At 41.6% G+C, this 27,777-nt stretch overlaps 1 protein-coding gene and 1 long non-coding RNA gene across 6 annotated transcripts in view; one reads left to right on the plus strand and one right to left on the minus strand.

The window, feature by feature from the left end:
• Positions 1-401: 401 nt before the first annotated feature.
• osbpl3b (oxysterol binding protein-like 3b) overlaps positions 402-27,777 on the plus strand; it is a 34,036-nt gene continuing 6,660 nt past the window's right edge. The window contains exons 1-15 of one of the 5 annotated variants that reach the window (XM_034610189.1): positions 402-567; positions 14,116-14,255; positions 17,918-18,029; positions 19,271-19,324; positions 19,625-19,738; positions 19,928-20,101; positions 20,758-20,881; positions 21,834-21,937; positions 22,178-22,270; positions 22,357-22,516; positions 23,299-23,429; positions 24,293-24,394; positions 25,702-25,839; positions 27,269-27,359; positions 27,479-27,720. In XM_034610189.1, coding sequence (XP_034466080.1) covers positions 409-567; positions 14,116-14,255; positions 17,918-18,029; positions 19,271-19,324; positions 19,625-19,738; positions 19,928-20,101; positions 20,758-20,881; positions 21,834-21,937; positions 22,178-22,270; positions 22,357-22,516; positions 23,299-23,429; positions 24,293-24,394; positions 25,702-25,839; positions 27,269-27,359; positions 27,479-27,720 — 1,938 coding nt within the window. In that variant the 5' untranslated portion in view covers positions 402-408. Of the gene's footprint in view, positions 568-14,115; positions 14,256-17,912; positions 18,030-19,270; positions 19,325-19,624; positions 19,739-19,927; positions 20,102-20,757; positions 20,882-21,833; positions 21,938-22,177; positions 22,271-22,356; positions 22,517-23,298; positions 23,430-24,292; positions 24,395-25,701; positions 25,840-27,268; positions 27,360-27,475; positions 27,721-27,777 lie in introns of all 5 variants that reach the window. The other 4 variants (XM_034610188.1, XM_034610191.1, XM_034610190.1 and 1 more) reach the window with 4 other exon arrangements.
• Positions 2,602-25,461, minus strand: LOC117776371. Its single transcript, XR_004616427.1, has 5 exons — positions 25,451-25,461; positions 19,533-19,540; positions 10,804-10,808; positions 3,759-4,042; positions 2,602-2,612 (listed from the first exon to the last, which is right to left on the minus strand). It is a non-coding gene; the product is annotated as an uncharacterized LOC117776371 (long non-coding RNA).

A 27,777-nucleotide genomic window follows, 5' to 3' on the forward strand; every position in this document is an offset into this window, starting at 1 on the left:
ATCATGACATAATCAGTAAAACATACATATTGCTATTAACCCCACTTCTTTTCTAGAAATTATTTAAATATCAGCTCCATATCTTTGTATATGCAAACATTAAAGGCTAAAATACATTTGCAGGTAGTCTATATGATAAATGAAAGCCTCCATTAGTAAATAACCCATTTGCATTGTGGTGACCGTGTCTTCACTGTTTGCCCTTGCTTTTGGGGATACTCCTCGACACGTCACGGAAAAGATGCTGTCAATGACACGAGCCACGCCCCCTTCGATGTGACGTCATCTGCTGTCCTTCATTTCAATTGGACGCGGCAGCAGCCTCTCACTCACCCCCCTCCCTCCCTCCCTCCCTCCCTCCTCCACGCGCACGGAGGCGGAGAGGGTGATGCTGCTCAGAGGGGCCCGATGGTGCAAGTGTGTGCATGTCAGAGTGGAGTCAGGGAGCCTGTGTCGCTTCAGGCTGTAATTTTGAGTTTCAGCAGCTTTATCCTCCTGCACCTGAATATTCTGTTTCCGAGCTCAACACCTTCAGGACCTGGAGGTCACGTCTCTGACTCTGTCAAGGTGAGTGATCCTTACTGATGTTGTTTTTACCAGATTAAAGTAGGAGTTGTCCTTCCCTCTGGGGTCAGCAGTAGGATCGTGTCAGCTGAATAGTGATGTAGAAAAGTGCATTTAAAGTGAAGTTCCCAAGCCCTTTATGTAACTGAAACATTTTGCAGCAGTTTAGTGAAATCTCCTCAGTCTGAAGCTTCAAAGTGAAACAACAGCAAACTAACTGCAGGTGATTCACATTAAACCCACAATTAAACCTGCATAATACCATTTTTTTGCATTGTTCAAGTTATGGTGATCACAACATGTCATTAAGAAACACTCACAGATCCTGTCAGTCTCCATGGAAACTCCACAAGCCAACCTTTGCTTTTATAACTCCAGACAAGTAAAGGCAAGTTGTGGAGGTTCGCCCGCTTCCATATGAGCTGTAGGTCTGTGCATTCTTTCAGTGCAGCTCACCCACAAGTCCAAACTGTGAATCTCTTCATGAGTGCACGGCTGTGTCTCTCATGCTGAGTGCATGTAGGTGTGTGTGATACAGTGAGCACCGTGATTCACTTTCAGATTCAATCAAGGTCTGAGCTCAGCATCTCAAACTCTCCACAGAGCGAAAACAGGAATATGGAGGATTTCCGATGGAGGAGAATATTTGGACAAGTTATCACCGCACACCGATAATTACAAATCTGTGTAAATCCAGCGTAATGATGGTGATTCCAGTTCTGAATATGGGGCTCGTGCCAAATGTTTCCCAGTCGTAATCCGAAAATATCCAGTAGAGTGAAAGCTGTTTTGTTTGGCAAAATATCACCATGGCTCACATAGCTTTCCCTCTACGACATTTATGGCCGTGTGGTCTCAGCTCTTTGGGGAGTTGTGCATCAATGTTGAAACAAGGGAGGCTTTTCAGGTGCTGCTTGTGTGTGTCCAAACATGCCTGGGGATAAATAGGGGCCACTGGGGATATCGGTAAAACAAGTCATGAATGAATGGCACGAAGGAAGGGGGGTGGTTCTAGCACATCCTGCCCTCAGACTGGGTGCACACGCGACAGAGAAGATCAATGTCAACTTGAAATTTGGATTTGACTTCGAAATGCTTCTCAGGCAAATACTTGCTGGTCAAATTCAGCATCTAGACCCCTTCTCTGTTTCCACTGTCACAGCTGTGTTCACCGGGCGACTCTGGGGTTTGTTTGGAGGCCAATTAGTCACTTCTCCTTATTGCAGCTCCTGAGGCTTTTTAATTTTTTCATTCCTGTCACACCCAAGTCAGTGGCTGCAGTGAAACACATGTGAGACTGTGAGTGAGAGGAATCAATGCGATCTGTGGAATGCAGCAGCAGGAAAGAAAAAACATGTGTCTGTGCAAAAACATGGGGTTAAAGCAGCAGCCGGGCATTTCACTGCATCGGGCCCTGACCTCCATGGTAATTTCAGTTATCCCCAGGCTGGATCTTTATATAAATGTGCACGACCCTGTAATCTATTAGATTCCACTGTATGCAGCTATTGTGTAATTTTGTGCTGATGCTTTAGAGCAGTACATGTTAAAGTTGAAGTCACTTGCAGCCAGTGTCATCCCAATGGTGTACGTCTTACAGTAATCTATGCAATGTTGCTCCAGGGTCTGTGCTGAAAATAAAAGATGATGCAAATAGTTTTTTGGTGTATCCACCAACCAAGAGGTGAATAATACAGGAAGTGGATAAACTGGGAGCAGAGCAGCTCTTGTGAGCATCTCGTGCAAGTGGCAGACCCCCATGAATTATTCTTGTGGGTTTATATGCGAACAGGTAAATGTGGTTTTACAACATAGAGAGTAACATAACAAACCATGTCTGTGTTTTCAGTTTTAATTTTAAAACTTTTCATAAAAAATATGCCAAGTGCAGGTGTTTTTTCCAGAAGCAAGAACAAAATAACAAATAGTAGTATTAGAGTTTCACTTGTATTAAATGAAGAAGATCATTACGTCATTTTGTTTGTTCAGTTGTTCTCATTGGCGATATGGTTTTTTAATGGCAGAGTGCTGCTCCTGTCTTCATCCTCCTCCAGGCACCAGAGAGGCTGAGGGGGAGCTCCCTCAGAGACCGCCAGATATCAGCATGAAATTTTAACAACACCGGCACCGGCAGATACGTTTAACTTAAAAAACAATAGCACACTGAGAGCAAAGTCGAGTTTCTACTGAGCTGCTCTATCCGACCCGCAGTTATTCTCTTGTTTTATAGGACTAAATTATTCAAAAAGTTCACTATGTTAAAAGATAGAAGCTCTGATGTGCTTAAATAATGTAGACGACAAGTCCAGAAATAATATTTATAGTTGACATGGATGTTTTTTTTATGTCAGGACAAATGTCTGCAGGTCAGACATGTTTTATAATTGTCATATTTACAGTAATTAGCCCCTGATAAATATTTATATAATAAAGAACATGATTATAGTCTAATTTCATGAAAATGTTCTTAAAGTGAATATTTCAATACAACTTTCTATTTCTTAAAAGCATTTATACTGCCTGTCTAAACTTCAACATGCGTGTCTACATATTTATTTATCTATCTTTTTATATTCAAGAGCCCAAACTTATGGTTTTGTGTCTCTGTCCCACCTCAGCTGTGCATCTTATAAGTAATTAGCATGCAAGTTCACATAATTGGCCGTTCATCTCTCTGATTCACCCAATAATCAGTACTCCTGGACATTTAGGATCAAATATTGTTGTTGAATACATTTGTAGGCATTCATGTTCCCCAGAGGATTCATCTTAATGATCATTTAGCAATCCATGACTTCACCAGGTTGACATTTAGTGGTTGGAAGTGTAATATCAGGGTAACAGGGGTGGATCGCTATTGACTGATATTTGCAATAAATGTTCAATGTCCCAAGAGGATCAATTAGCTTGACTCCTGAGATCCTCTAATTTAAATTAGCATCTGTCATCAGGTCAACCCAATACTTTGGATTGTGACCCCGGATAAATAATGGCATATTCCCATCACCCTTAGCTGTAGTTTACTAGGTGCTAATTGGTAACATGCTAACAACATAAACCAAGATGAACATGGGAAGTATAACTTTACAGACATTAGCATTGTCACTGTGAGCATGTTAGCAGCATTTGGCCCAACCCACCACTGTACAGCGTTACATAGCTGCTAGCATAGCTGTGTAGATATTTAGCCTAACTAGCATACAGCCAGTGTTGTGCATGAACGAGTTCAAAAGAACGCGTTCATTGAACACGTTCATTTTTATGAGAACGATGAACTGAACGCAACTTAATGACAAATAATAAATTTGAACGGTGAACACGTTCATATTATCTGAGGTCTAGCTAAAACGTTACGGAATGTTTTCCTTCTCCTGAGGAGAGACGCTGTCTAAATCGAATGCTTGCACCATGTCGTTGCTCAGTGCCCGTAAAATTTCCGCGATGTAGCCTAACCTAAACCAACTAACTTGACTTCGTACTACGTTACCCATGATTCATCGCACACACATGTAGTCCAAACAAGCAACGTATTCCAAGACAGCTCTCGGTCTCATAAAAATGGCAAGTGAAAGCAGAGACGCAGACTCAGCGACTACATCCGATGCACCTTATTATTATTTGCGGGATTTTTACACACTGTCTGATAAAGATTCCGACAGTAAAAATCTCACCTTTCTGTGCAAATTGTGTCGTCCTGCGCTGAAAAAGCAAGTCCGGACGTCAGCCTCATTCGCATCTAATTTAAAACGGCATGTGGAGCTGAAGCATCCAGCTAGCCTAAAAAGTTATCTCCAAGTAATTGAAAGTCAAAAAAAGACCAAGACCCCCTGCCAACAGCCCCAAATGACCCAAACCACATTGTCTGCAGCCTTCAAGGGTATGATTTCCCAGCAACAGGTAGACAAACTCGTGCAGGGTATAAATAAATAAACTGGCAAAATTAGCAATAATGAAAAAAATTTTTTTTAAACATTTCTTTTAGGAATTGATACATATGAAGTACAGTTTAAGGCAAGGGGTAGTGATGGATAAAGTTTTCTTTAAAAAACAAGTTAAGTCTTTCATTCTCACTTTCCACCTTAAAACTATGAAATGAACTGAACTATGAACTAGTTCAGAATTTAAATGGTGAACTATGAACGTGAACTATTCATGTTTACTTGTATGAACTGAACTTTGAACTAGTTCATGAGAGGTGTGAACTTGCACAACACTGCATACAGCTTACACAATTTCATTGCAGCTTCAAGAAACATTTACCACTTTGTATCTGTAACTGACGTCATCTCTGTCTACCCAAAAGTGGAGGGCAATGGAAGACAATGCCGTGTCTGCTCTCCAAGGACTTTGTAACAGACGGTGCAGACGTTTCAATTCAATTTTATTTGTATAGCACCAAATCATAATATATATTATCTCATGGCACTTTACATGAAAGGTCACACATTCTTTCCACTTTTTGTGATTTTTCTCCTTTAGGCCTCTGCCTTTTTGAATCCACGCATGTTAATGTTGTAATTGACCCATCGTGTCACGATGCTGCTTCCCAATCAGACCAGTTTAATCTTTTGGGGAAGCAACAGCTGGATCGTACTGTCACACTATAGTTGCTATATGTCATGCATTCATGTTTTTTCTTTTCCCCCCACTCTTTTGTCAGTGGATGTCTGCGTCCTAATGAGTGCGTGTTGAGTTATGAGGCTGTCAGGCTCCCCCACACTGCAATGTTTTAACAAAAGAGAGGACCTCTGCCACACTCAGAGCAGACAGGAGAAAGCGATAGAGAGTGGGAGGGAGGATGGAGGTGTGGGAGGGAAGGGAGTGTGATGAGGATGTGGTTGATTAACAGGATGCTTCGCGGCTTTGGTGATCGAGAAACAGAGCCTGTTATATCTGAGACAGTAAACATGAATGAAGAGACGCAGGCCCTGTGCAGCAGGAAGTTAGCAAGAGGGAACTTTAAGTGCCTCTGGGTTATTATTGCGATCACAACTGCAAGCTTTTTCTCTGGCTGTGAATATGATGAATATAGAGAGAGGTTCAAACTCGTTTTCATGCTGTTGAAAATGTAAGATTACAGCGGGCAGTGGGCATTTTAAGCTCTGCAGCGTTGAGCCAGATTTTTGGAGTGGCTCCCCCCACCCCGCTCTTGGCAACCTTTCACCGTGCCGCCTTAAGCAGATCAGGAGCCGGCATTACCATCTGTGCGCCTCATTCAGAGAAGGTGTGGTCGCACGCACAAACAAACAAACGTGGGCTGGCAAACATTAACCTGCCTGCTCAAGAGATGTACTGATGAATAATAGATGTCAAGTTGGGATGAAGCCATGTTCTGTCTCCTGGCTAATGGCTTGCTGGGTGCTGCCCTGCTGACCTAAGATAGAGCTTGAAGGATATATGCAAAGACTTCTAGACACTTGTGTGGTGCCCTGATTCTGCAGATGGATTTAAGAAGAGAGATTTTTTTTTCTTTGCCCTACTCCCAGTTACTCTGCTCAGGTCTTTTTTGGGACGAATACAGGGCAGACATAATGGCTGGAGAAGGAAAATAATTAATCCACCAGATACAGTGACAGTCTTGGAAAATAGAGAGAGAGACTTTCAGGACTTTACGGTTCTACTCTTCTGACATGGACAAGAAGCTGTGTGTTACTTCTGCCCTTCGACAGATTGGAGCCTCTTGAAGAACCTGATCTGAAACTCGAAACACATCACCTTTGAATGACACAATCAAAGAAATACTGCATTTCGATTTTAGCCACTTGTGTTCTCCTCTTATTCCTCCGATCAGAGCCCATGTATGCTAATGTTGTTGTGATCATCGTTTCACGGAGTTTGCGTCCAGAAAAGAATGAGACACCGTTGATGAGAGTGCTCTCAACTGTCTGTGTTCGCCGCTGAAGAAACTAGATGGTCGTCAGTCTTTAGAAATGGTGTCTATTAGGTGAAATCAACTGGGGGAAATGTTTCTCTGTGTGAATGAGTTTCTGAAAAATGAAAACGGGCAGTTTTGCCTAAAATTTTGAAAGGCCTTCAACTATAGAGCCATACAGTTTGACATTTTCAGAAATGATTGGCGTTCTTTTTTGGAGTTAGATGAGACGATCAATTTTACTCTAATGTTTGTGTGGTCAATGTGAAGCTACACTGCTAGCAGCTAAGTTATCTTAGCTTAGCATAAAGATTGGAAACATGATTTACAGCCTCTGTAAAGCCACCTTAATTAAACTTTATATCTTGTTTATTCAACTTAAGTGTAAATTAAATTACAAAAAAAAAACTGTTTGTAATCATATGAAGGGTTTTTATACCAAACTATTTCCTGTCTGAGTTCTGTTTGATTAGGAAATATTTTATGGATTGAAGTAATTAGTTGTGAGCTAACCTTTCCAGCTAACTAAATAAAGTTAATTAACTGGAAAGGTTAGCTAGCAGACTCATTCAAAGATAAAGGGCTGTTATTACAGAGCTAGGCTAGCTGTGTCTTCATGCTAAGCTATACCACTCTAATGTTTGTATGGTTAGAATGGAGCTACTGCTAGCATACAGTTAGCTTAGCATACAAATTGGAAATGGAAATGTGTAGCTCAGGCTGATTGGTTGTGGTAATTATTATATAATTACTTGTTGGCTGGTATTTCCAACTAAATAAATACTAAAAACGTATTTATCTTTATCATCCAGCACTTATTTCCCAAAATGTCAAACACACTCATATTACACAGAATCGTATCATGATGTTGAATTTAATCATAACTTCAGCTTGTTAATGCTGCCAAAGTAAAGAAGTGTATTTAATAATTAAAAGCAGATATATTGCAGTACTAAATCTCAATAATGATGTCAATGTGGCCAAAGGGAGAATATAGTTTTCTGCCTTTCTCCTCCTCCTCACTCCTTATTTCTCTCTCTCTCTGTATTTCTCTGTTTCATTAATGACCCAACCAAGACTAAGTGGCATCGTCTCAGCGGGGTAATGCACGATTTCTGTTATTAAAGTGGTAACTTTTAGATGCAGCAAATGTGTCCCCTTTAGTGGGTAGAGGGCGTCAGACGATGCTCTTAATGAGTGTGACGTTTCCAAAGCAAACAAACAGGAACAATAATCCGGAGCTCGGGACAAACTGAGCACTGATGAAGTTTATCCTGCGGAGGGAAATTAAACACAATCAAAATGAAGCATGAGATTCGGATTCGGATTTATCCAGATTGATGGGTGGACGACATTTCATCAGAATTGCCAAAGTTTGTTTTGTAGCCGCTTGCTTGAAGCTCTGCATTAAGAGGAATGAGCTGTCAGAGAAAGGCCGGTGGACAGCAGAGATAAGGTGGTTACCATAACACCATGTTGGGCGTGCGGGAAATGCAGAGGCCATTTGTTTTGTCAAGTGTAGGCAGATAGTTCCAGAGGTAAAAAAAAAAAATAATTAAAATACCAAAAGAGAAGCTTAGGGCGATATTTGCACTTTACAAGCCTTTTAAATCAACATTGATTTTCTGCAAAGTAAATAATTAGGTTTCATCAGTCAAGATAAAAAGACTCATTATTCTTATTATAGTCTTTCCCACGTATTTGTTTGCTTTATACAGAAACATACGCCTTATAAAATTGTGGGGCAAATCTCCCAGCGGGAATTTATATACGAAATATCCTTTAAGGGATTATGTGAACCTTTGTGCATCTATCTAAATATCATCTTCTCAGCTTGGTCAGAGTCAAGGATCTATCTATAGTTCAAGATGACTGGTTTTTCACCGGGGGCTGTGCCTCGAGGGCAGCTTCAGGCAACACTTTCACTCTTCATCACTGATCTCCAGCAGTGTCACGTCTCTCCTAAAATGAGTTCGCTTGTTTTCTTCTTCGCAGTGGGAGTGTGTTTTAGAGTCTGTTCCCTCTTCCCACCCAAATTCTTTGAATTACTGCGGAGCATCAGCTGCCAATCGGAGCTTAAGTGCTATCATTTTTTCGCAAACATGAATCCATTTCCTCAGAAAGCTGCGCGGCGGCGGCGGCGGGGGGGGGGGGGGGGGGGGGGGGGGGGGGTCACATCCTAATGATGCCTTAGAGCTTGTTAGGCTTGTCAGTCCCTTTGGCAGACTGTGGAGACAGTGGAGGGGCCGAGGAACATCTGCAACATGAACTGCAGAATATGATGGAGGCCTTTCAGCGTCTGTCAATCTAGTTAGTGCGGCTCTAAAGGACATTAAGCATCGATAACTGCAGTGAGTAAGGACTTGCTGCTGACTGTGCTCTGATACACCTCAAACCAACCATAATATAATATATGCCTATTAAATCTCATCTCTCTCACCTCGTGAATCGGAACCATTTCCTCAAACACTTCCTGATAGTCATTAGACATTCTGGTTTTTGCCCATAACCGTACACATTGGAATTACATGATTACTTGTGATGGGAATACGTTGTCATTAAGGATCCTGATGAGTCAAGACACTTGACCATGTAACTGCAGCACGACTCAGTGTCTGCTGTTGCATGTGGAGCTGAAAACATTGGTTGATCAGCAGAGAATTGATGGTTAACTGTTTTGATTATCTTTGAGTAATTATACAAGCATTTTCCTGCTTGTAAAAGTATCCTTTGCTTTTCTGTGTCTTGTGTGATGCACTGTTTCAGTATGTAAAACAAAACAAACAATTTGAACACAAAAAAGCCAGATATTTGTCCTGATTTTCTTGTACTTTACAGACCGTTATCAAGGTTAGTCAATAATACAAATTATCAATGGTTGCGGTCTCAGTTGCATCTTGTCCCGCATCTCTCTTGTCCTTATTGACTTGTTTGCTCTCTACTAGAAAATTCAAAACACCCTAAAAACAGTTAACACACAAAGTACACTGCTGCCGCCAGTTTTGCAAGTTGTTAGTAATCAACCAAAGTTCTGGGTAATTCGAAAATTTGACGTCATGGTGGCACCAAAGGAGAAGTCAGGGGACCAACAAAGTCTGTGTAATATGTCGCCTGGGAGTCATGACGGCCAAGTTTCATGGTAACCCAGCCAATAGCTGTTGAGAGATTTCATTCTGGACCAAAGAGGCGGACCAACCTACACAGTGATGGTTCCATCCCCAGAGCCACTACAGTCACTTGCTTGGTTTCTTTCTGGGTTCCTTCAGTCTGAGGGAGGTTCTCGAGTTGTTCTACAATTAGAAGAAGATGCTGCTGAGTGAATAAAAATCGGAACAGCAAGTTTTATGGCGTTGCTCCACCTCGGTCTCCCCCATGTGTCCCACCCACACTGGGATATCCAAGGGTGTCACTCACCTCTTCACAAACCATTTAGCCTTTTCTCCACACTCTGTCAAGAGCATTTGCATGTATATCACTTCCTCTAACAAAGGGGTTACAGGCTAAATACGGCCTGAGAAATGAATAGTGATGATAAAGTACAGCTTGTATTCTTGTAGACGTATAATATTTTATAAATTTTCTTTGTCTTTTTCCCACCTAGGATAGTCAGATATTGTCGATTCAGTTAGATCTTGCGATCCCGTTACTACACTAAATATTATCAGTGAAGTGAGAACTATTCAACTATTTAGCCAAGAAATTTGAGCTTGACCTTCTTCTTTGTGATTTTTCAATTTATACACATTGGGATTATGCTGTCATGTGTATCAGTATGTGGATTTTGTCCACACAGCCCGGCAGATATTTAAGTTAATGGGACATGAGTCACGATCATTGTCTGTAAAGGTCAGTGCCATCTTTAAAGACTTTTTTTAATTATTTTTTTATAGCAGTCAGCAGGTTTCCTGCAGCAGAAGACAGCAGATTTTATATTTTCTATTGTTTTAGTGTCTGCCTTCATTAGATTACTCCTACTTATCACAAAACCTTGCACTCGTTTGTTTTTGTGTAAATGCACCTGCACATGTGCATATTTTTTGCGTGTGTTCATGTACACATATATGAAAAGGAGGCCACCATGATGGCAGTCGAACTTTCCTTGGGGCCTGTGTTTATCTTTTGTCCTGTAGCTGTCATTGTCCATGTGATCCTTTCTGCTTCTTTGTCCCCAACACACTGGACAAACACACTCAGCATTCATCGTCTGTCAGCGAACGTGTTTTTACCAGACGTGTATGTTGCTCTGCATGTTCGACTTTCGCTGTCCATGTTTGCTGCAGCTCCTTCACTCGTGTTGCTCAGTTTGTAAATGACAGCAGCAGCCGTCAAGTGAAGTAAAAATCCATACTAACAGTAACCTCAATCACAGCTCCTCTGTAATTTAATACGGTTTTATCGCAGTCACTTACTGCACTTCTTTATTGCCGCCAATGAGCTCTGTGAGAAAGGGTAATTACTGGAGCTCTGACGTCGAATGCTCCTGTCACCATGATGAAAGCCTGAGAAGTGGTGTTGCTGTATCAGATGAAAGGGTTCCCCGAAGGGTGGCAGGGTGAGAGACCTTCATATAGTAGCTGGTGTGATCTGCGGAAAGTGGATGAATAAATCATGGGCAATGGAGAGCTGTGATATGTACTATGGATGACATTTAGTGTGTCATATATCATGATTGTCTGTGGCTTAGTCTGTTTTTGTCCTGGTTCGATTAATTACATGCAGCAATAATTGAGCTCCAAGCCTGTGGTCCGCTGCGTGGTGTTGGACGGGGGGGGGGGTTTCAGATGACCACGCTTTTGTCTCTCCAACAGCACAAGCGGCTGTGGCCATTATGCAGCACAAAGCCTGCGGATACAGAGCAGGTAATATGATTAACCTTGCCGCTGCTTCAAAGTGGTAATCAACACGTGGCGTGTCTGATTCAGTCGAAGATGGGAGGAGACAAATAAATGATTCATTATTATCATTACCAATTTGCCCGATTTAAAAACAAAATCATAAATGTCCGTTATGTTTTTAATTTAGCTTTGCCCAATAATGATTTATAGTAGAACACAGTTGATGATACTTAACAAGTGTTGATGACATTGTGAGTAAAGTGACAGAAAATACAAAATTGGTAGTTTAATTATTATTTATGTATTTTATCAAGTAGCTGGTTACAGCTTCTCAAATGTGAGGATTTGCCACTTTATCATAAATTAAATACATTATTGTATTGAACTGCTGGTTGTACAAAGAAGCAGTTTACAGATGGCACTTTGGGCTCTGGGAGGAACTTTTCACTATTGTTTGACAGAGAGTAAATTATTAAATTAATTATAAAAACAAAAAAAGGTAATTGGTTAGTTGTAGCCTAACTTGTACCTATTTAATTATACGTATAAAATGTTGCAAGCATTTGCCATGTTGTGAGAGATATTTTTTTATAACGCTGTAAAATGTAATCAAAATTTAATTGAAATATTTTGTGTAATAAACAGTGAATATATTTTAATGTAGCCCTAAACAAAAAATACTGACTTCTTTTCAAAAGAAGGAAAACAATTAAATATGTTCAAATCTCACCGATGGTCACATGATAAAATAATAACCTTAGAATGGTTTAAAAACTCTGTCCTGCTGTGTAACCGATAGCAATGATCTGCTGCGTGTTACCATGTGGACTGACAATATTTACACAAACACTTGTGACTGGCGCCAGTTTTCCAGTTTTATGACAAACTGCCACTCAAAGTGCATTAGCGTTAATTAGACTGTGTGAAGTGTGGCAGCTGACTGAAGGTTGTCATTTTCGAAAAAGAGGCCCAATTATTTTCACACACTGTTGAAGTGTTAATATAACGTGACACTGTTCATCTCACATCTTTACATGTGACACTCGTCAATGAGCTGTCTGTGGAGTCAGATGAGCCCCCACCACTCTGTCATCTCCTCAAATACTGAAGCCAAAAGAAAAAGTTTGTGTTTAGTCAATACAACATCAGTAGGTATTCAACAGAGTTTACATGAGTAGTGGGAAGTAACTAACTACTGTTACTCCATTTTTAATAGTATGTTCTTTATTATTGATGATTATTTTCATTATTGATGTACATTTCTGAGGAAAACATGGTTTTAAATTAGTCGTCTGTTTGTTGTTTAGTCTGAAAAATGTCTGTTACAATTTCCCAAAGCACACCAACAGTTGTGTTTTATATTTTTTAGTTGCTCAATGACTGGACCGAGACCTATTTTAGTCATATTCAGGTTTATAATTTTAATGTGGGTTATTACTTGAAAAGGTTTAGATGTTCTAATGTTGAGAAAACACATTGCTTTGCCTCATACTGTTCATTGCTGCAGCTCCTCTTTTCAGCCTCCGTCTGAAACACTTGGTTTTAGCTGCTGTCTCTTTAAGGGCCCTCTCCTGATGAAGCCTGCTCTGATTGGCAGGCTGACCCGCTCTGTTGTGATTGCAGCATATGCCTCTCTTCTCTTTTTAAGCGTATTAAAAACATTTTTAAACCCATATCACCTATCCCTTAGATTTCTTACACAAGAACGCAAAGAGTGGCCTTCTCAGCTGCCGTAGTTGCAACGTTTGTATTATGGCTGCAACAACTAATCAATTTAATCGGTTATAAAAATAGTTGGCAACAAATTTAGTAATCGATTAGTCAGGTCTGTTGTAATGCACGGCACACGTTGTGGCAACATCTCCTGGGGTGGTGGCAGTAAATCAGCCAATCCCGTGCCTTGTTTAGCTCACGTGAGGACGCCGTCCTCTCTGGAGCAAATGTTTTCGGAGACAAACATCGCTGTCGACACAGCAGAGACAAGTCGTCACAAGTGTGGGAACACTTAACATTAAAGCCTTCAGAGACTGTGTAAAGCTGATTTCACATGGAACAGCAGCACAACATCACAGTGGTATGAACCTGAAGAGAAAACATGTTGGTGCCATTCTTCTTCTTCTCCTCCTTCTTCTTCTTCTCTTGGTTTACTGGAGGATCGTAGACAACTTAAGGTTCATACCACAGTGAGGTTGTGCCGCTGTGTCGTGTGAAATCAGCTTTCTTTGAGGTTTTAATATAAAATATTCACACACTTTTAACGACTGTTGCTTCCCCGACGAGAGAGAGAGAGAGAGAGAGAGAGAGAGAGAGAGAGAGAGAGAGAGAGAGAGAGAGAGAGAGAGAGCAGAGGTGGTCGATTGTTTGGGGATCATAAAACCATTATTATAAATTATAATAGCAACTTTGTACTGATGATAATAGGTCTAAAGTAATCCGCGGAAGGACTTTTTAATGTATTATTGCTACTTTAACTCAAGTGAAAGTCTCTGAATACCTCGGAGTGCATGTATTTCTAGCTAATGCTTACGATTCATAAATTCTGATTATCCTTCTCTGTCTATACGAGTAAGATATGAATGATTTAAATCTGAAGTCTCCACTGAAATTCATGTCTGTCGATTGGATTGTTTGAGAATCCTTCTGTGCAGCTTTCATCATCATGTCCCTTAGTTCTGCTCCATGAAGATGGAAAAAACGAATCACTCTGAATAAACTAATGCCTTTTTCAGTCAGAGAGAGAGAGAGCTAAGGGCTTTTAGAGGGCTTGCTTATTAAAGCCATTTTTCTCCACCCGCGTCCTCTCTCTCTCTCCTCTTGACCTACACTCCACTCCTTTGTTTACAGGAGGAATGTTTCTGGTACTCCGGACGTAGCCAGTCTGCAGCGAGATGGGCTCAGAGGAGCGCAGTTCGGCCATGTCACAGAAGATCTCCTCCCTGTCACGCAGCAACAGCAGCTCCTCGTCCAAGCATGACAGCCGACAGGTAACTCACACCAGCTGGGGACACTGGAGGACCAGTCACACGTTACAAATGCACATCCGGCCACACGTCATTCACTGCTCACTGGTGAAGTTAGACTCTGTGGTCTTGTTACACTTCCAGATCATTTCCCTGGTATTACGCAGACAGACAGTTTGTATTATCTGTTTTTTTTATCTCCCTAAGCAGCTTGTTAATTGCAAATATAGCATCAGGCAATCCTCTGGGATTTCTCTGGGCCATGGGAGGAGAATGACCTGACACCAAATTCCATTTCCGAAAAGATCTTGTGTTTTTCTCACATGTTCTTGTGAGACTTTATTCAGTTCTTTGCAAATGCAAGCCTGAGGAGACAAGCGCATCTCAGCCTCTCTGCGTCATATATCTCACACACAGAGGATTCAGATCTGCCAACTTGACGGAGATGTTTTCTATCTCAGAGATGTTTGTAGTCTCAGACCGCAGCATTTTTTACAAATGTGGCAAAATGTAGAAAAGCTTCTGAATCACTAGGATGCATTTTTCCCCCTCAAAGGTTGTTCTCTCACATCCACATTAGTGAAGATATCAGCACCGTGAACACACTGTTGTTGCATTTGCCTTGAGCACTTATCTGTTGGCAGCAGACTCATTAATTTTTCATTACCTGCAACAGCTTTTCTGTTTGGAAATGAGAGTAATACAGTTCCTGTGCAGTCCTCCCTGCCGGACACACAGACACCAGTGGTTATAACACATACACGAGTGTTTTCACCTGCAAAAACGTTTGAACGAACAAATAAATAAATAAATATTATCTTCAAATCGCAATTTCACACCTCATAAGCCTCAGTCATGCTTGGACTGTAGTTTTTTATTACTAACGAGAAATCTTATTTTCTTATCTAACATGAATTCTTAATTAAATATACTGATGAAGTCAGCGATGTTGTGGTTCTCTCACTCACTGAGTTTGACCCCGCTGCGCTTTCCTCCTTATGAAAGAATCACTTGAAACTGTTGTGAAACAGATGTGATCAGATAAGAGCAACGCATCTAACGTTTGAACAGGAGACTACAGCCTGAGCTACGAGCACCTACAACGCTCACTTATAACCGTCAAGGAGGTTATGTTTTCGCCCCTGTCCATTTTGTTTGTTTGCTGGTTGTCTGCAAAAACTACTCCTCAGATTTGATTGATATAAAGAGCCCATTAAAGGTTGGCACAGATCCCAGCATTTCCAGGAACTTTCTCTAACATTGCTGACTTTTTTTCTACTTTTTCTCGGATTTCACAAGAAATAATCCATGGATCTTGATGGAAAAGAATCAGGTTTGGGACTGATATGTATGAGTGTGTGCCTGACAAGCCATTGTTTTCAGTCTTTGCGCTTTCGCGATTTCTTTATTTACAGATTTTTATCTTGAAACATCCCAGTTTCCTTTGTTCTTACCCTGATGTTTATCCCTGTAAGTCGACATCTTGTTATGTCACTGTTTCCTCTCAGACAATGTCCCTTGACCTTGAAGAAAAGCGCCTGGGCGGTATATATATGACTCACTGTGTGTGACTGTGTCTGTCGGAGCTAGGACGAGCGTTCAGGGAGAGATGGTGAGAGACAGAGAGAGAGAGAGAGAGAGAGAGAGAGAGAGAGAGAGAGAGAGAAAACGCCCCACAAGCCACGCCCCCTCCACCTCCTCCACCACCTCCAACCCCCACCCCATCAGATATGAGGGTTTATTTTAGGCCGCCTCACCTCCAGCAGTCAGCATCTCTGACTGATACAGTTTGTTTGGCCAGGACTGTTTCCTACTGGAGCAGTCAGGGACGCACTGAGATAACAAACACAGAGTCACCTCAAGCGTCTGCCAAGAAGCCAAAGTCCTTCTTGACACCTGGGACGTGACCATTTTTCTTGCGTTTTTGTCCCTATGGGAAAATTCCAGTATGATGCATAAGGTGTATCACCATTGTCGCATACAAACAAGGAACTACACCTTAAAGAGTGATTTCATGAATTGCTCTTTAAAGTGAGAAAATAGTAAGAGACATATACTAATCACTATACGAATACTAGAATGCCACTCAGTAGAGCACATTCCTTCATCAAGGCCAAACGTTCATCAAACATGATGGTCTCGTTCTGACAGTAAAAAGAAAAGATCCTTGATTCGCCATTTAATCTGCATCTAAATTGAATTTGTTCTCTCCAGGCCCAGATCTCATCCCTCCACCAGGTTTGGTGGAAATTGGTTTGGTAGTATTTGCATAAAATCCTGTTCATAAATAAATTAACAAACAAACCAATAGACACGGGTGAAAACATAACCTTCTCCATGGAGGTAACAAAACAGAGGAGAGCGGCAAAGCCTCGTCCTTGGATGGCAAGGATAGGGAATATTTTGCATTTGTGAAAGATAGACTTTTAAAAGGATGCATCCATGTGAGCTTATATATGTAATAATGGATTTTAGCTGGTGATCTTTGTCGCACATGATACTCCACACTCTCTTCTGTCTACTGTGAAACTGCTCAGGAAGATCAAAATGACTAGATACTAGTTTAAAATTGCAGCAGACGATGGCCGTAATATTACATTCTAATTTTCCTCAGTGAAACTCATTGCACATTAAAGGCTTCCAGGATGTGGTTGACTTCCTGTTTGCTCCCTGACACACAAATGACATTGACAATGACAAAATAAATAAATGACAATAAGATTCAATTATAGTTTGTCATAGTTCCCCATTTGTGGATGAAATCAAATTCTGATAGTGCAAAGAGTATTTAGTTTGTTTGGTTGTAATGTTCAGGAAAATATATGTCACTCTTTTGCATTTGCTCCTTTACTAACGTTTGTGTGGGTCTTTTTGTGTATCAGGTAATAAAGAAATATCCAGTGTGACCACTATGTTGAAATTGTCTCACAGCCATAGACTTGTCTCTGCCTGGTAAACTCGTTTAAAGTCTTTTGAAATTCCACTCGTCCAGTGTGTGCTAAAAATATATATACTTCAAAAAAGACATCAAGCGGTTGTTTCCACAAGCCAAGTAGCTCGGCTTGTGACGAGCAAACTGTGTGGAAAATCAATGGACTGCCTCTCTGAACAAAAATTGATTGATGACCAATCTTCTGTCTAACTGATAAATCAACTAATCGTTTCGTGCTATGAAGCACAAGTGAGTCCTCAAAGATATTACACAGCCCTCTTTTGATGTTGTTTATGCTGCCGTCCTGGAAATCTCACCGCTGAAGTCCATGACACAGCTATCTGGATTAGTCTGTGATGAAATATCATCTTAATCCTTGTATGTGCCGGGGATTTGGACTTGAGCGTTCTAATCTCAGTCAGGAAATTATTATTATTGTGAAGCGTGAGATTAGACGGGTAAGATAATTTAATAAGTGGGGACCATGAGGTTAAATTTGCAGTTGACACCAACCCTTGTATGGAAGCGTTTTCACGAAACAGAGGCCACAAATCTAAACACTGCCAACAGCAGCAAAAAATTACAATATACTTTTGAGTCTGACCTTCACGCTGTTGTGTGGTCGATTCATTCACTTTATACACGGCTGCACCTCACGGCAACTTTAATCTCCATGTGTCTGCATAAATTGAGTGTCGGCTGATGTCTGTGTACATCTCAGAGTTTTCATAGACAATGTGTGCCCACAGGACAGCTGGGAAATAGTGGAGGGTCTGCGTGGAGGCTTCGGCACCGTCCTGGAGCCCCAGAAACAGGAGGGCTACATGCTGAAGAGGAGAAAGTGGCCTATGAAGGGCTGGCATAAGGTATGATCCAACCTCTGTGATTTCAGAGAAATGAAAATTCACTCATTATCCACTCACCACTAATCCGGTGGAGGGGTGGGTGAAGTGTTTGAGTCCACAAAACACTTCCGGAGTCTCAGGGGTAAACAGCGTTGCAGCCAAATCCAATCTCTTCCGGTAGTGGACATTTAGGCTTAAAACACAGTGTAAATTACCTTGTTTCCAGTCGAATATGAATACGAGCAGTATGGAGGCTTGTTGTGTTTTTTTCCGTGAACCATCCCTTTAAATGACCCAGGCTACTTTACACTACTCATCAGAGTGATGACATCATGATGTGTTTTCTGATGTCATTTCCATTTCCCGGGTTTTACCGAACACGGTCCAGGTTGCTTTCAAACGCAAAAAATAAATAAATCTGTTGACGTGACTCATTTACGTTTTGAAGTAATTGAATGAGTTTCTGCTGTAGATGATTTCATCCGCAGAGGAGTCACATGTGCCCCGGGTCAGAGGCGCTTCACGTGGCGTCTAAAAGCTTTCACTGGGATGATGCTGTCTCCAAGGCTCAGTGTTCCTCTCAGATGCATTAGCTGATGGTCTGTTGGTTAATAGAGCCGTATACATTTAGTATTGACTTACAGTCAGAGCTTTGCAGGTCGTGGTGCTGTAAAGAGTCTGACTCTGACAATGTAGAGAAAGGATTTACAAAGAGAACTGAGGAGGAGGAAGATGACAGCAGGAAGTAGGATAGGGAGGCAGATGGAAGAGATGAGGCTGGGATGAAAAACATCTCTCGATGATCTCGGCAACCGACGGTGGACAGAGGGATCATCGATAGCCCATATATTTTTTTTTTAATGTGTGGTTATTTATAAAAGAGATTTTGCTAAAGCTGTAAAATATCAAGGGTTTGATAACGACGTCTCAGGAATAAAATTTTTTTAAAAAGATATCGGCCAATGTATCGATATCAGATTTGTTTTACCGTCTGTTATCTGTATCGGCCCCAGAACCCCACAGCGTTTGGGCTCCACTCCTCAGATCATATCAACTATTTGCAATATCACAGTGTGGCAATAAGATGATCTGACACTGGAGAAGATCCCTCAACGCTGCAGCAGAGACACTAACAACACACACGAGGCTGACTCTGTCATGATCACTCACAACAGTGACTTCAGACTTGTGCTGTCAGGGATGTTGTATATCATCATCCCAGCTACATCTCATCGGCTCATCGTCCCTCTTTCTCCCCACAGAGATACTTCTTCCTGGACAAGGGCATCCTGAAGTACGGCAAGTGCAGTGCTGACGTGAGTACAGACGCCTGCCGGCTGCCTTCCACGTGGGACCCTTTGTGTCTCTTGTTGTACTGCGCTCTCTGCCAGTAAATGAAATTCCCTCACAGTCTCCTGGTCATTGAAGGGAGTCACACAGTGCAATGTCAATCTCGTATAATTCTCTAGTCATTGTATAGCCATTCAGAAAGTCTGCCTGGCCAGGTCTGAGCAGATAGAGGACTGTTACTGCTGCTTTCAGCACAAAATAACTGAGCAGCATTCTGTGTCTCCTCCGGTATGTTTAAAGCACCATGTGTTGACATGTGTTGGCAGATTGAGAAAGGGAAACTGCACGGCCGCATTGATGTGGGTCTCTCTGTCATGGCCATTAAGAAGAAAGCCAAGTGCATCGATCTTGATGCCGAGGAAAACATCTATCACCTTAAGGTAAACTGCAAGGCTAATAAATATAAGGCATCTCCCCCACTGTCTTACAGGAAAAGATGGTAAAACATGGATTATTTAGATTATTGCCTGTGAGTTCCTGGAACAGCTGTCTACGTTGGAACGACTTTAAAATGACCTCATGCGTCACCATACTTGTGTTACTTTCTGATTGTGGTATCTGCTCTGCAGATTAAGTCACAGGAGCTGTTTGACGAATGGGTGTCCAAGCTGCGCCACCATCGGCTCTATCGGCAGAATGAGATTGCCATGTACCCTAATGAGAAATCCTTCTACTACCCTCATTACTCCTCCCCCAAGTCGCCCAACTCCCCCAGCTTGGCCAAGAGTGCCTCTCTCAGAAAGGTAAACATCTCCATTACACAGCATACGGCCAATGAAAAGTATGTGGTCCGTAAATGCTTTCCTCTGTCTCTCTGCTTATGGTTGTCAGTGACTGCGCTTAGATGGACGCCAAGAATCTGACTGTTGACCTGATTCTGAATAAAACATGACTCTGATTATGATGTTTACTTGTGTTGCTAATAGAATATTTCCATTCATATTACCGTTTACATGTTACAGAGCATAGTCTGATAATGACGCACTTCAACATTACGTCCACTACGTCTGATGTTTCTGCCAGAATTTAAAAAACCCAACCTGAAATAATGCATGAAGCTATTGTTGATTGTTTTCTTTTAAATTTTGCAAAATCTCCTTGCTGTTCTTACATCCTGCTCTCGAAACCAGAACATGCATCGTCAAGCAGTTGGTAACTGCTGTATGTCAATATCACAAAATGCTGTGAAAACTCCAATAGGACGTTATAATTAAATTAAGACGTATACATGTCTACATAATGCGACTAAGGTCACAATGCTCCATGTTTCTTAATTCTATTATTTCTTATCCCCAGTATGACCCTATTTGGCTTAAGTTAATCAGAAAATGCTGTTTACATGTCTTACCCAATAACTCACAGTGATTGTTCTGCTCTTTGTTTTTGTTTGCTATTGCAGTGCATGTCTATACAAAGACAGTCCACAGTGCATTCTGTCGGAGCCTTCCCTGTAAGCTGCAACAGCCAGGCCAAAGTTACAGCCTGGCTCCAGTCATCAGATGACATGGACAAGTGCTCCCAAGGTGAGACCACACAGCTGCCCCCTGTGAATCGAGTATGTGATGCACCTCTCACTTCTTTGACATCATTTTATACGACTTCTGGCAAACCTGATTTGGTGGAGATTCAGTGACCACAAACTAAAACCACTGGTTGAACATCATGAAATCATCTGCACTTTTATTGAAGTTATATGATATATGTATCGTTTTTTCAAGTTGGGGTTTTGTTAAGAATCATTATTAAATACATACCTATACAGAGGCTGCAGCTGAAAGGTTGCAGAAGTGCTTATTTGTTTGTGAAGGTTTGTCTTGTTTTTCAGTGACTCTGAATTACAGTTAAGGTTTTGCTGTGAACTCACAAAAGAAATGTTTTTGCCTCGTGAATGGGAAATCTCAGGGACACCGCCAGAGAGTCATTACGCACAATTGTTGACTCACAGACTAGCTGATTAGATTTGAGTGGTCAAAGGTCAGGGTGACCTCACTCCACACGTTTTAGGCCTCTTGAACACAATATCTGTCTACAGGGAATTTCTTCCAATTTTGACCGTTTGTCACTGGGACTCAAAGCTAATTAGAAAAGATTGGTCAAAGGTCACAGTGACCTTATGTGAGTCTGTAGACTTAAACCGCACTGGTTGGCGGAGGCATACAACAACAGGGCCGTTCTTCTATTCATTCAATTCATTTGTATGCTTGTCAGATGCTGGTACTTACAATAAATCTCTCACAGTGTTGTTTATACAGAAAGAAGCTGTTGATTACTGATACACTGTTCGCCCCTGTTTTCTTCATTTGAATCCTTATGGTATATACACTTTCCCTATATATTAAATGGGAAGCTATGTCTTTTTAAACCAGAAAGTTTGAAAATCCTTAATCAAGTCCAGGGACACAAAGCGTTGATTCTGTTTCTGTTTCTCTCTTAATCTTCTTTCCTCCGTGTGGATCTTTTCCCTGCCCTGAACAGACCTGTCAGTCTGTGACGCCTACCTGCTGGAGCTCAACCACCTGCTTCAGAGTATGGAAGTCCTCCATCGAACCTATTCTGCTCCATCTATCCAAGCCCTGCAGGTCAGCGCTCCCTTTCTTTCTGGTTCCCTTTATTTGGATCTTTTATCACAATTCAACATTTTATAGTCTAAAGTACCAGCACAGTAAATAAACCACATCCAAAGCAGTAGAAGACTCTCACTTTTATGCAAAGTAACTTCTCTTTTCTCTTCTTTTATCCTTTCTCTCCATCATGCACTGCCAGTTGTGGAATAATATTCTCTGAAAATACTTACGAGTGTCGTCTTTATTGTTCACCAGACATCTACATTTGACAGCCCTAAGAAGGAGAAGAGACTTCCAAAGAAATGGCGGAATAAAAACTACAACAAAGACGTAAAAGCAACGCTGCAGGTAGACAATATGACAATGAAGAGGGATCATACTTTTTTTGGTGTGTGTCTGGCCCTCTTGGATTTATTTGCTCTTCTTTCATGTAGGTACCCAGCTGCATCTCCTCCAGCTCTATCCGCCTCCATGCCTCTAACCCCAACCTCTCCTCCGCCGCACTCGCTAATGACAAAGCCGACACTGAGTCACTAGATTCTCCTTTTGATGTGGCCAAGCTCCAGGAGGACTTCTGCCGTATCGCCACCAACTGTGAGTGAATGATTTTAATGAGCAGATTGGTTTTGATGGGTACGTACGACAAACTCAAGATTAAAAAAAAATACTTTACAAACTCTCTCTGTCTTTTTTGCAAGTACGATAGCACTGGCCATGTGTTGTCTGCACTGAACAGAATAGAAGTGACAGTGGTGCAAGCATGCAGCTGTTAATTACTGATAAACTGTCAGTCTCAGTTTTCATTCATTCAAATTCGGACGATGTTCCCTGTCAGCATCCCCTCGCTGTTACCGCGTGAGACGTTTGCATTTTGTAAACCACAGAGGATTAAAAATCTCTTTTGTAAACAGAATTGCTTCGTGTGGGACTAATTTAGTTTTCTGCCTTCTCCTCCGAGAAAATTCATATTCAGATACTAGATGCTTGACACGGAATAATGAGGATGATCTGTGTTTTACATAATGATATCACGATTTTAACGTCGCTCCTGGGAATAGCTGTCAATGCATTTAAATTGCACACTCGAAATTATGAAGATAAGGATGTGTGATGAGCCCTAACTGATTAATTTTTTGTTTTTTTAATTTTAACAGCATTTTCATGTAATGTATCTTCCCAAGCACCGATTACGAAAGGCGTGGGAAAATTACTGTCATTAAACAAAGATGGCAGCCTGCTGAGCGACGGGAGATAATCAAAATTTCACTTGTGTGTGATAGACTTTCAGTGGATCTACTGTGATTTGCTCTACATCTCTCTGATATGAATACTTGGTTCGCAGCTAAAGCTCCCTGCTTCTCCTCTTGTTGCCACAGTGCATGCAACCATGAAGTCGGCCCTCAGTACACTGACATCTGAGCGGGAGAGGTTAAAGACGTGTCCGGACCACGAAACGTGTCTGCCTACCTCGCCCCAAGTTGTCGGTTTGAAGAACACGCTGGCGACGGTATGTGAATTACACACATCATCATACGCAGGCACGGAGAGAAACACATTCCACTTTCTTTAAGTCTTCCGCTCTACTCTCATGTGCCGCGTCCTCCCACACCACTTGTCAGTTTGACACATTGATGAGTCTTTTAGAGGAATCACTAGCTGCTGGTGTGATGTGTTCGACCCACTTCAACATGACCACGTTCAACAGTCATGTTTCCAGCGGCTGGTGCCTCCCACCCTGAGTCTCTTTCTATTTTCTGTCTCTAGTCACACACCTTCACTGTCATGACGACTTCTTGTTCTTCTTCTTCTTCTTCTTGGGCATGAGGCAGCCTCTCACACCTTATCAAGCCATATTAACATATGTTTGTTACTTCCTATATTAGCCCCTATGCACAATATCTCTGGTTTCAGGTGATGTTTTTCTCACTTAAGTGTAGTATTTTAGTAGTGGTTATTTTTAAGTTCAGTATTCTTGCATCATAATCATTTTACACTGTCCACCTCTTATGGTATTAACTATTTGACTGCATAGCCTCCATACAGTATACACATACTTCAGTACTTCTGAAATATCTATCTATCTAAATATCTATCTATCTATCTATCTATCTATCTATCTATCTATCTATCTATCTATCTATCTATCTATCTATCTATCTATCTATCTATCTATCTATCTATCTATCTATCTATCTATCTATCTCTCTCACACCTGGTAAGTCACATCACTTGGGCTCTCACTGCCTCCTGCTGATGTGATAACACATGTTTATGATTGCACATATGTCTCTGTTGTAAATCTAAATGATGATGTTCCGTGTTATGTCGGGTGTCCACTATATTTGATGTTTACACTGGTTATTTTTCCAGGCTTTAGCCCAGAACTCTGAGCTGAGAGAGCGCCTGAGCAAGATTCATGCCGAGTCCCACATCGTAGAGCCCACACTAATAAATCTCACTGCCCCTGTGCAGGTGGGTGCAGGAATGCAGTGACTCTACCCCACCCCCCCACCCCTCTCCCCTTCATCACCACCTTCACAATGATTATTATTATCTCCATCTTTTTATTAATTTTTTTCATCCTACACTGTCTCGAGTTTGCCACGGAATGAATGAGCTGTCCTCTCCCTCTCTTCAAGATTCAACAAACGTTTGCACTCCTCCCGCCCCCTCACTGCACTCACTTTGTCTTGTGATGACAACGGGGGGAAAAAAAGTGAACAGAATTTTCTTCACGACGCACCAGGAAACACTGCCTCCTGGAGAAAAAAATTAAAAAGTAGTGTTTCTGTTCATTTTAACGAGAAAGTGCTTCCTCTCAGTCTAATGGTTCGGAGGAAGACATCTAACTACCTGACACATTATCGTCTCCTGAGGGAAGCTCTTTGCTCCCTTAATCAGATTTGCTGACCTGAGAGCGAGCTGATCCTCTTAATTGTGTCCCTGGAAATTTGTAGAACACACATTGACAAAACTAATACGCCGTCTCTGAGATTATCCCCCTGGCTAATTAATCCGCTTCAGCATTAACTAATGAGAGTTGGGCGCACTCACTTCCACGTGTGATTCTGTGTAAAATAGTTTTTTTTTTTTATGTTTGCATGTTTTCAATTGTTGCAAGAGGAATTACGTGAATGGCTAATTTAAAATGTGCATCCATTGTTTGTGATATTGCACAAGAGCTGGTTTGCAGTGTAAGAGCCACGTCACACACACGCAAATGCGAAGTGAATATCGCAGGTTCACCACCGATACATTTGCGTTTGTGTGACTGCGCCTTAAGAGTGGCTTTTCAAACTTGTTGCAAAGTTGCACGATTGACACGTGATATATTGTGATACTGAGAACTACTCTACTACAATATGTTATGTACAGTATGTTTGTGAAACAGGTCTTTTATTGTAGCTGTAGCTGAATACTTCCTTTACACAAATGTAAAGTCTGTAGTGTTCCGATTTTTAGAAGGGGATCATGTGGTCAGTTCAAATGATGTCACACATGAACGTCATGAATTCAAAACAAAAAGACTGTAAGCTCTGAAATATCTTTATACCGCTATGAAACATGAAAGCATGCAGTAAATAATTTTCCTTTTCCGTAACATACTGTGACTGTATTATAGTCATTTCAATACGCAGCTGTTAGTTTTTGTGTACTGTGATACTCTCTCTATCTCCACATTGTATTCTGAATGACCCTGTGATTGCCAAGCTCCCTCACTACAATGAGGTCATTCCCTGCTTGCTCTTAATTATAGCTGTGCACACTGTGTCTCCTAGAAACAGGACTCTGTGGATGCCTCCCCTCCCCTTGTGCACCAAGTGTCCAATGAGAGCAGAGCTTCCATCGCAGAGTCTTTGTCCGAGTTCTTCGATGCACAGGAAGTCCTGCTGTCCGCTAGCTCCTCTGAAAATGAGGTAAGTGTCAGTGTTAAAGCTTTTACCCTCCGCACGGATTTTTTTCTTACTCAGAATCAATAAGTAGAATAGACTATAAATACTGATGTCTGGGGCTGAAATGAATTACTCTGCAATGATGGTTTGATACATCACTGCTGCCTCAGCTGCATGATACAACCCAGTGGTAGAGTGGCAAACAAAGAGTGGCCCTCAGTAGAGCGCGTACCTCCACCAAGGCCCAGCAGTGCCCTTATGAAACCGCATTTAAATTCACTAGATCCAGATTTTTTTGGGATCTGCAACCAATTGCACACACTCTATAATATCAGTCCTTTAAATATGCCAGATTGTTTTCTTCAAGATCCACGGATCCATTATTTTCTGAGATATTGGTGAAATGTAAAAAGAAAAAACTCTCCCTCACTCTCTATGTAAGAGAAAGTAAAAAGTAAAAAGTTCTGGATCTGCCCCTTTGTCCAGATCAACGCCAAAATCGAATTTGTTCTCTCTTGGACCATGGTTCCATCCTTCCACCAAGTTTTGTGGAAATCCGCTATTTGTAGCTTTGCGTATTCCTACTGAGTATGTACAGACCAAATAGAATGGCACTCAGTCAAGCACATACCTCCACCAGCAGTCCCCTTGAACTCAATCAAGCTGCACTAAATTGCACACATGGATCAGTCCCTGAAATATGCCTGATTTATTTCATCAGGATCCATTAATTGTTCCTTGGGAAAATCTGTGAAATGTCCTATCTCCCAATGTTAAAGACAGTGATAAAAATCCTGGATGCACCCCCCTGATCTGCATCTGCAGCGAAATTAAATGTGTTCTTTCTTGGCCCGTGTCCCGTCCTTCCACCAAGTTTTGTGGAAATATGTCTTGTAGTTATTGCATAGTCCTGTTGACAATCAAGGACAATCAATCGAGGACAGCGGCGAGAACATAATTAATTTAATTTATTAAAAATAATCCAGACAATTGAGTCTAAAATTAAATTTCCATCTGAGGTTTTTAACACATCTGACTCAGTTCCGTCTGTATCTGTTCAACCTTCTCTGACAGTTCATTTCAATCGCTGAGAGAACAGCTTGCCTTTTATCACCATTATGTTTGTGGGCATCTTTAATTATTAAAGCTAAGTTTTTATGTTGTCTGCCCTCCGCTTCTTCTGTCTCCTCTTCTTTCATTGTTCGTTCGTAAACGTCTGATCAGTTCACCACTGGAGCGGAAACAATGTGAAAATGGAAGTTAATTACTTAAATCTAAAAATACAGCACGCCGAGGTGCAAATTTGTCCCCAAGTCCTCAGGGACCATTCATCTCCAGATCTGCTGCTGACGTGACAGGATGTCGAAGGAGGCCTGCACAGTCCCCTGCTGCCGCTTGTATTAAAAATGTGTCTTTTATCTATCAACTTAAGTTTGGATGGTTTTTTTTGTAGGCGTCGGAGGATGACTCATACAACAGTGATGTCAGTGACAACATTTCCAACTTCAGCAATGGGACAGAAATCGAGAGACCGAACTCAGGTTAACAAAGAGCTTCTTGCTCCGGTCCAATTTCAAGGGCTCAGTGACAAAATGCTGTTTGTTGCTGTTTGAACCACACAAACAACTGTGTCCTGACCTCATTCACCATCTGCTCCCAGGGCCTGCAGAAGAAGGCGCTGCCCTTTGTCAGCGTAGATCCTGCCTGCCCTCTCCCAGTCCCAACAACAGCACCATCAGCCTGTGGAACATCCTCAGGAACAACATCGGCAAAGACCTGTCCAAGGTGGCGATGCCTGTGCAACTCAATGAGCCGCTCAACACCCTGCAGAGACTGTGTGAGGAGCTGGAGTACAGCGAGCTGCTCGACAGAGCCGCCAACACACAGGACCCGTTTGAACGTATGGTGAGATGGCACATTCTCTTTCGCTGTTTTGGAGTGAGCTGGCTGGCTCATAGTTTT

The sequence above is a fragment of the Hippoglossus hippoglossus genome, chromosome 16 (genome assembly GCF_009819705.1).
Source record: "Hippoglossus hippoglossus isolate fHipHip1 chromosome 16, fHipHip1.pri, whole genome shotgun sequence".
Lineage (NCBI taxonomy): Eukaryota > Metazoa > Chordata > Actinopteri > Pleuronectiformes > Pleuronectidae > Hippoglossus > Hippoglossus hippoglossus.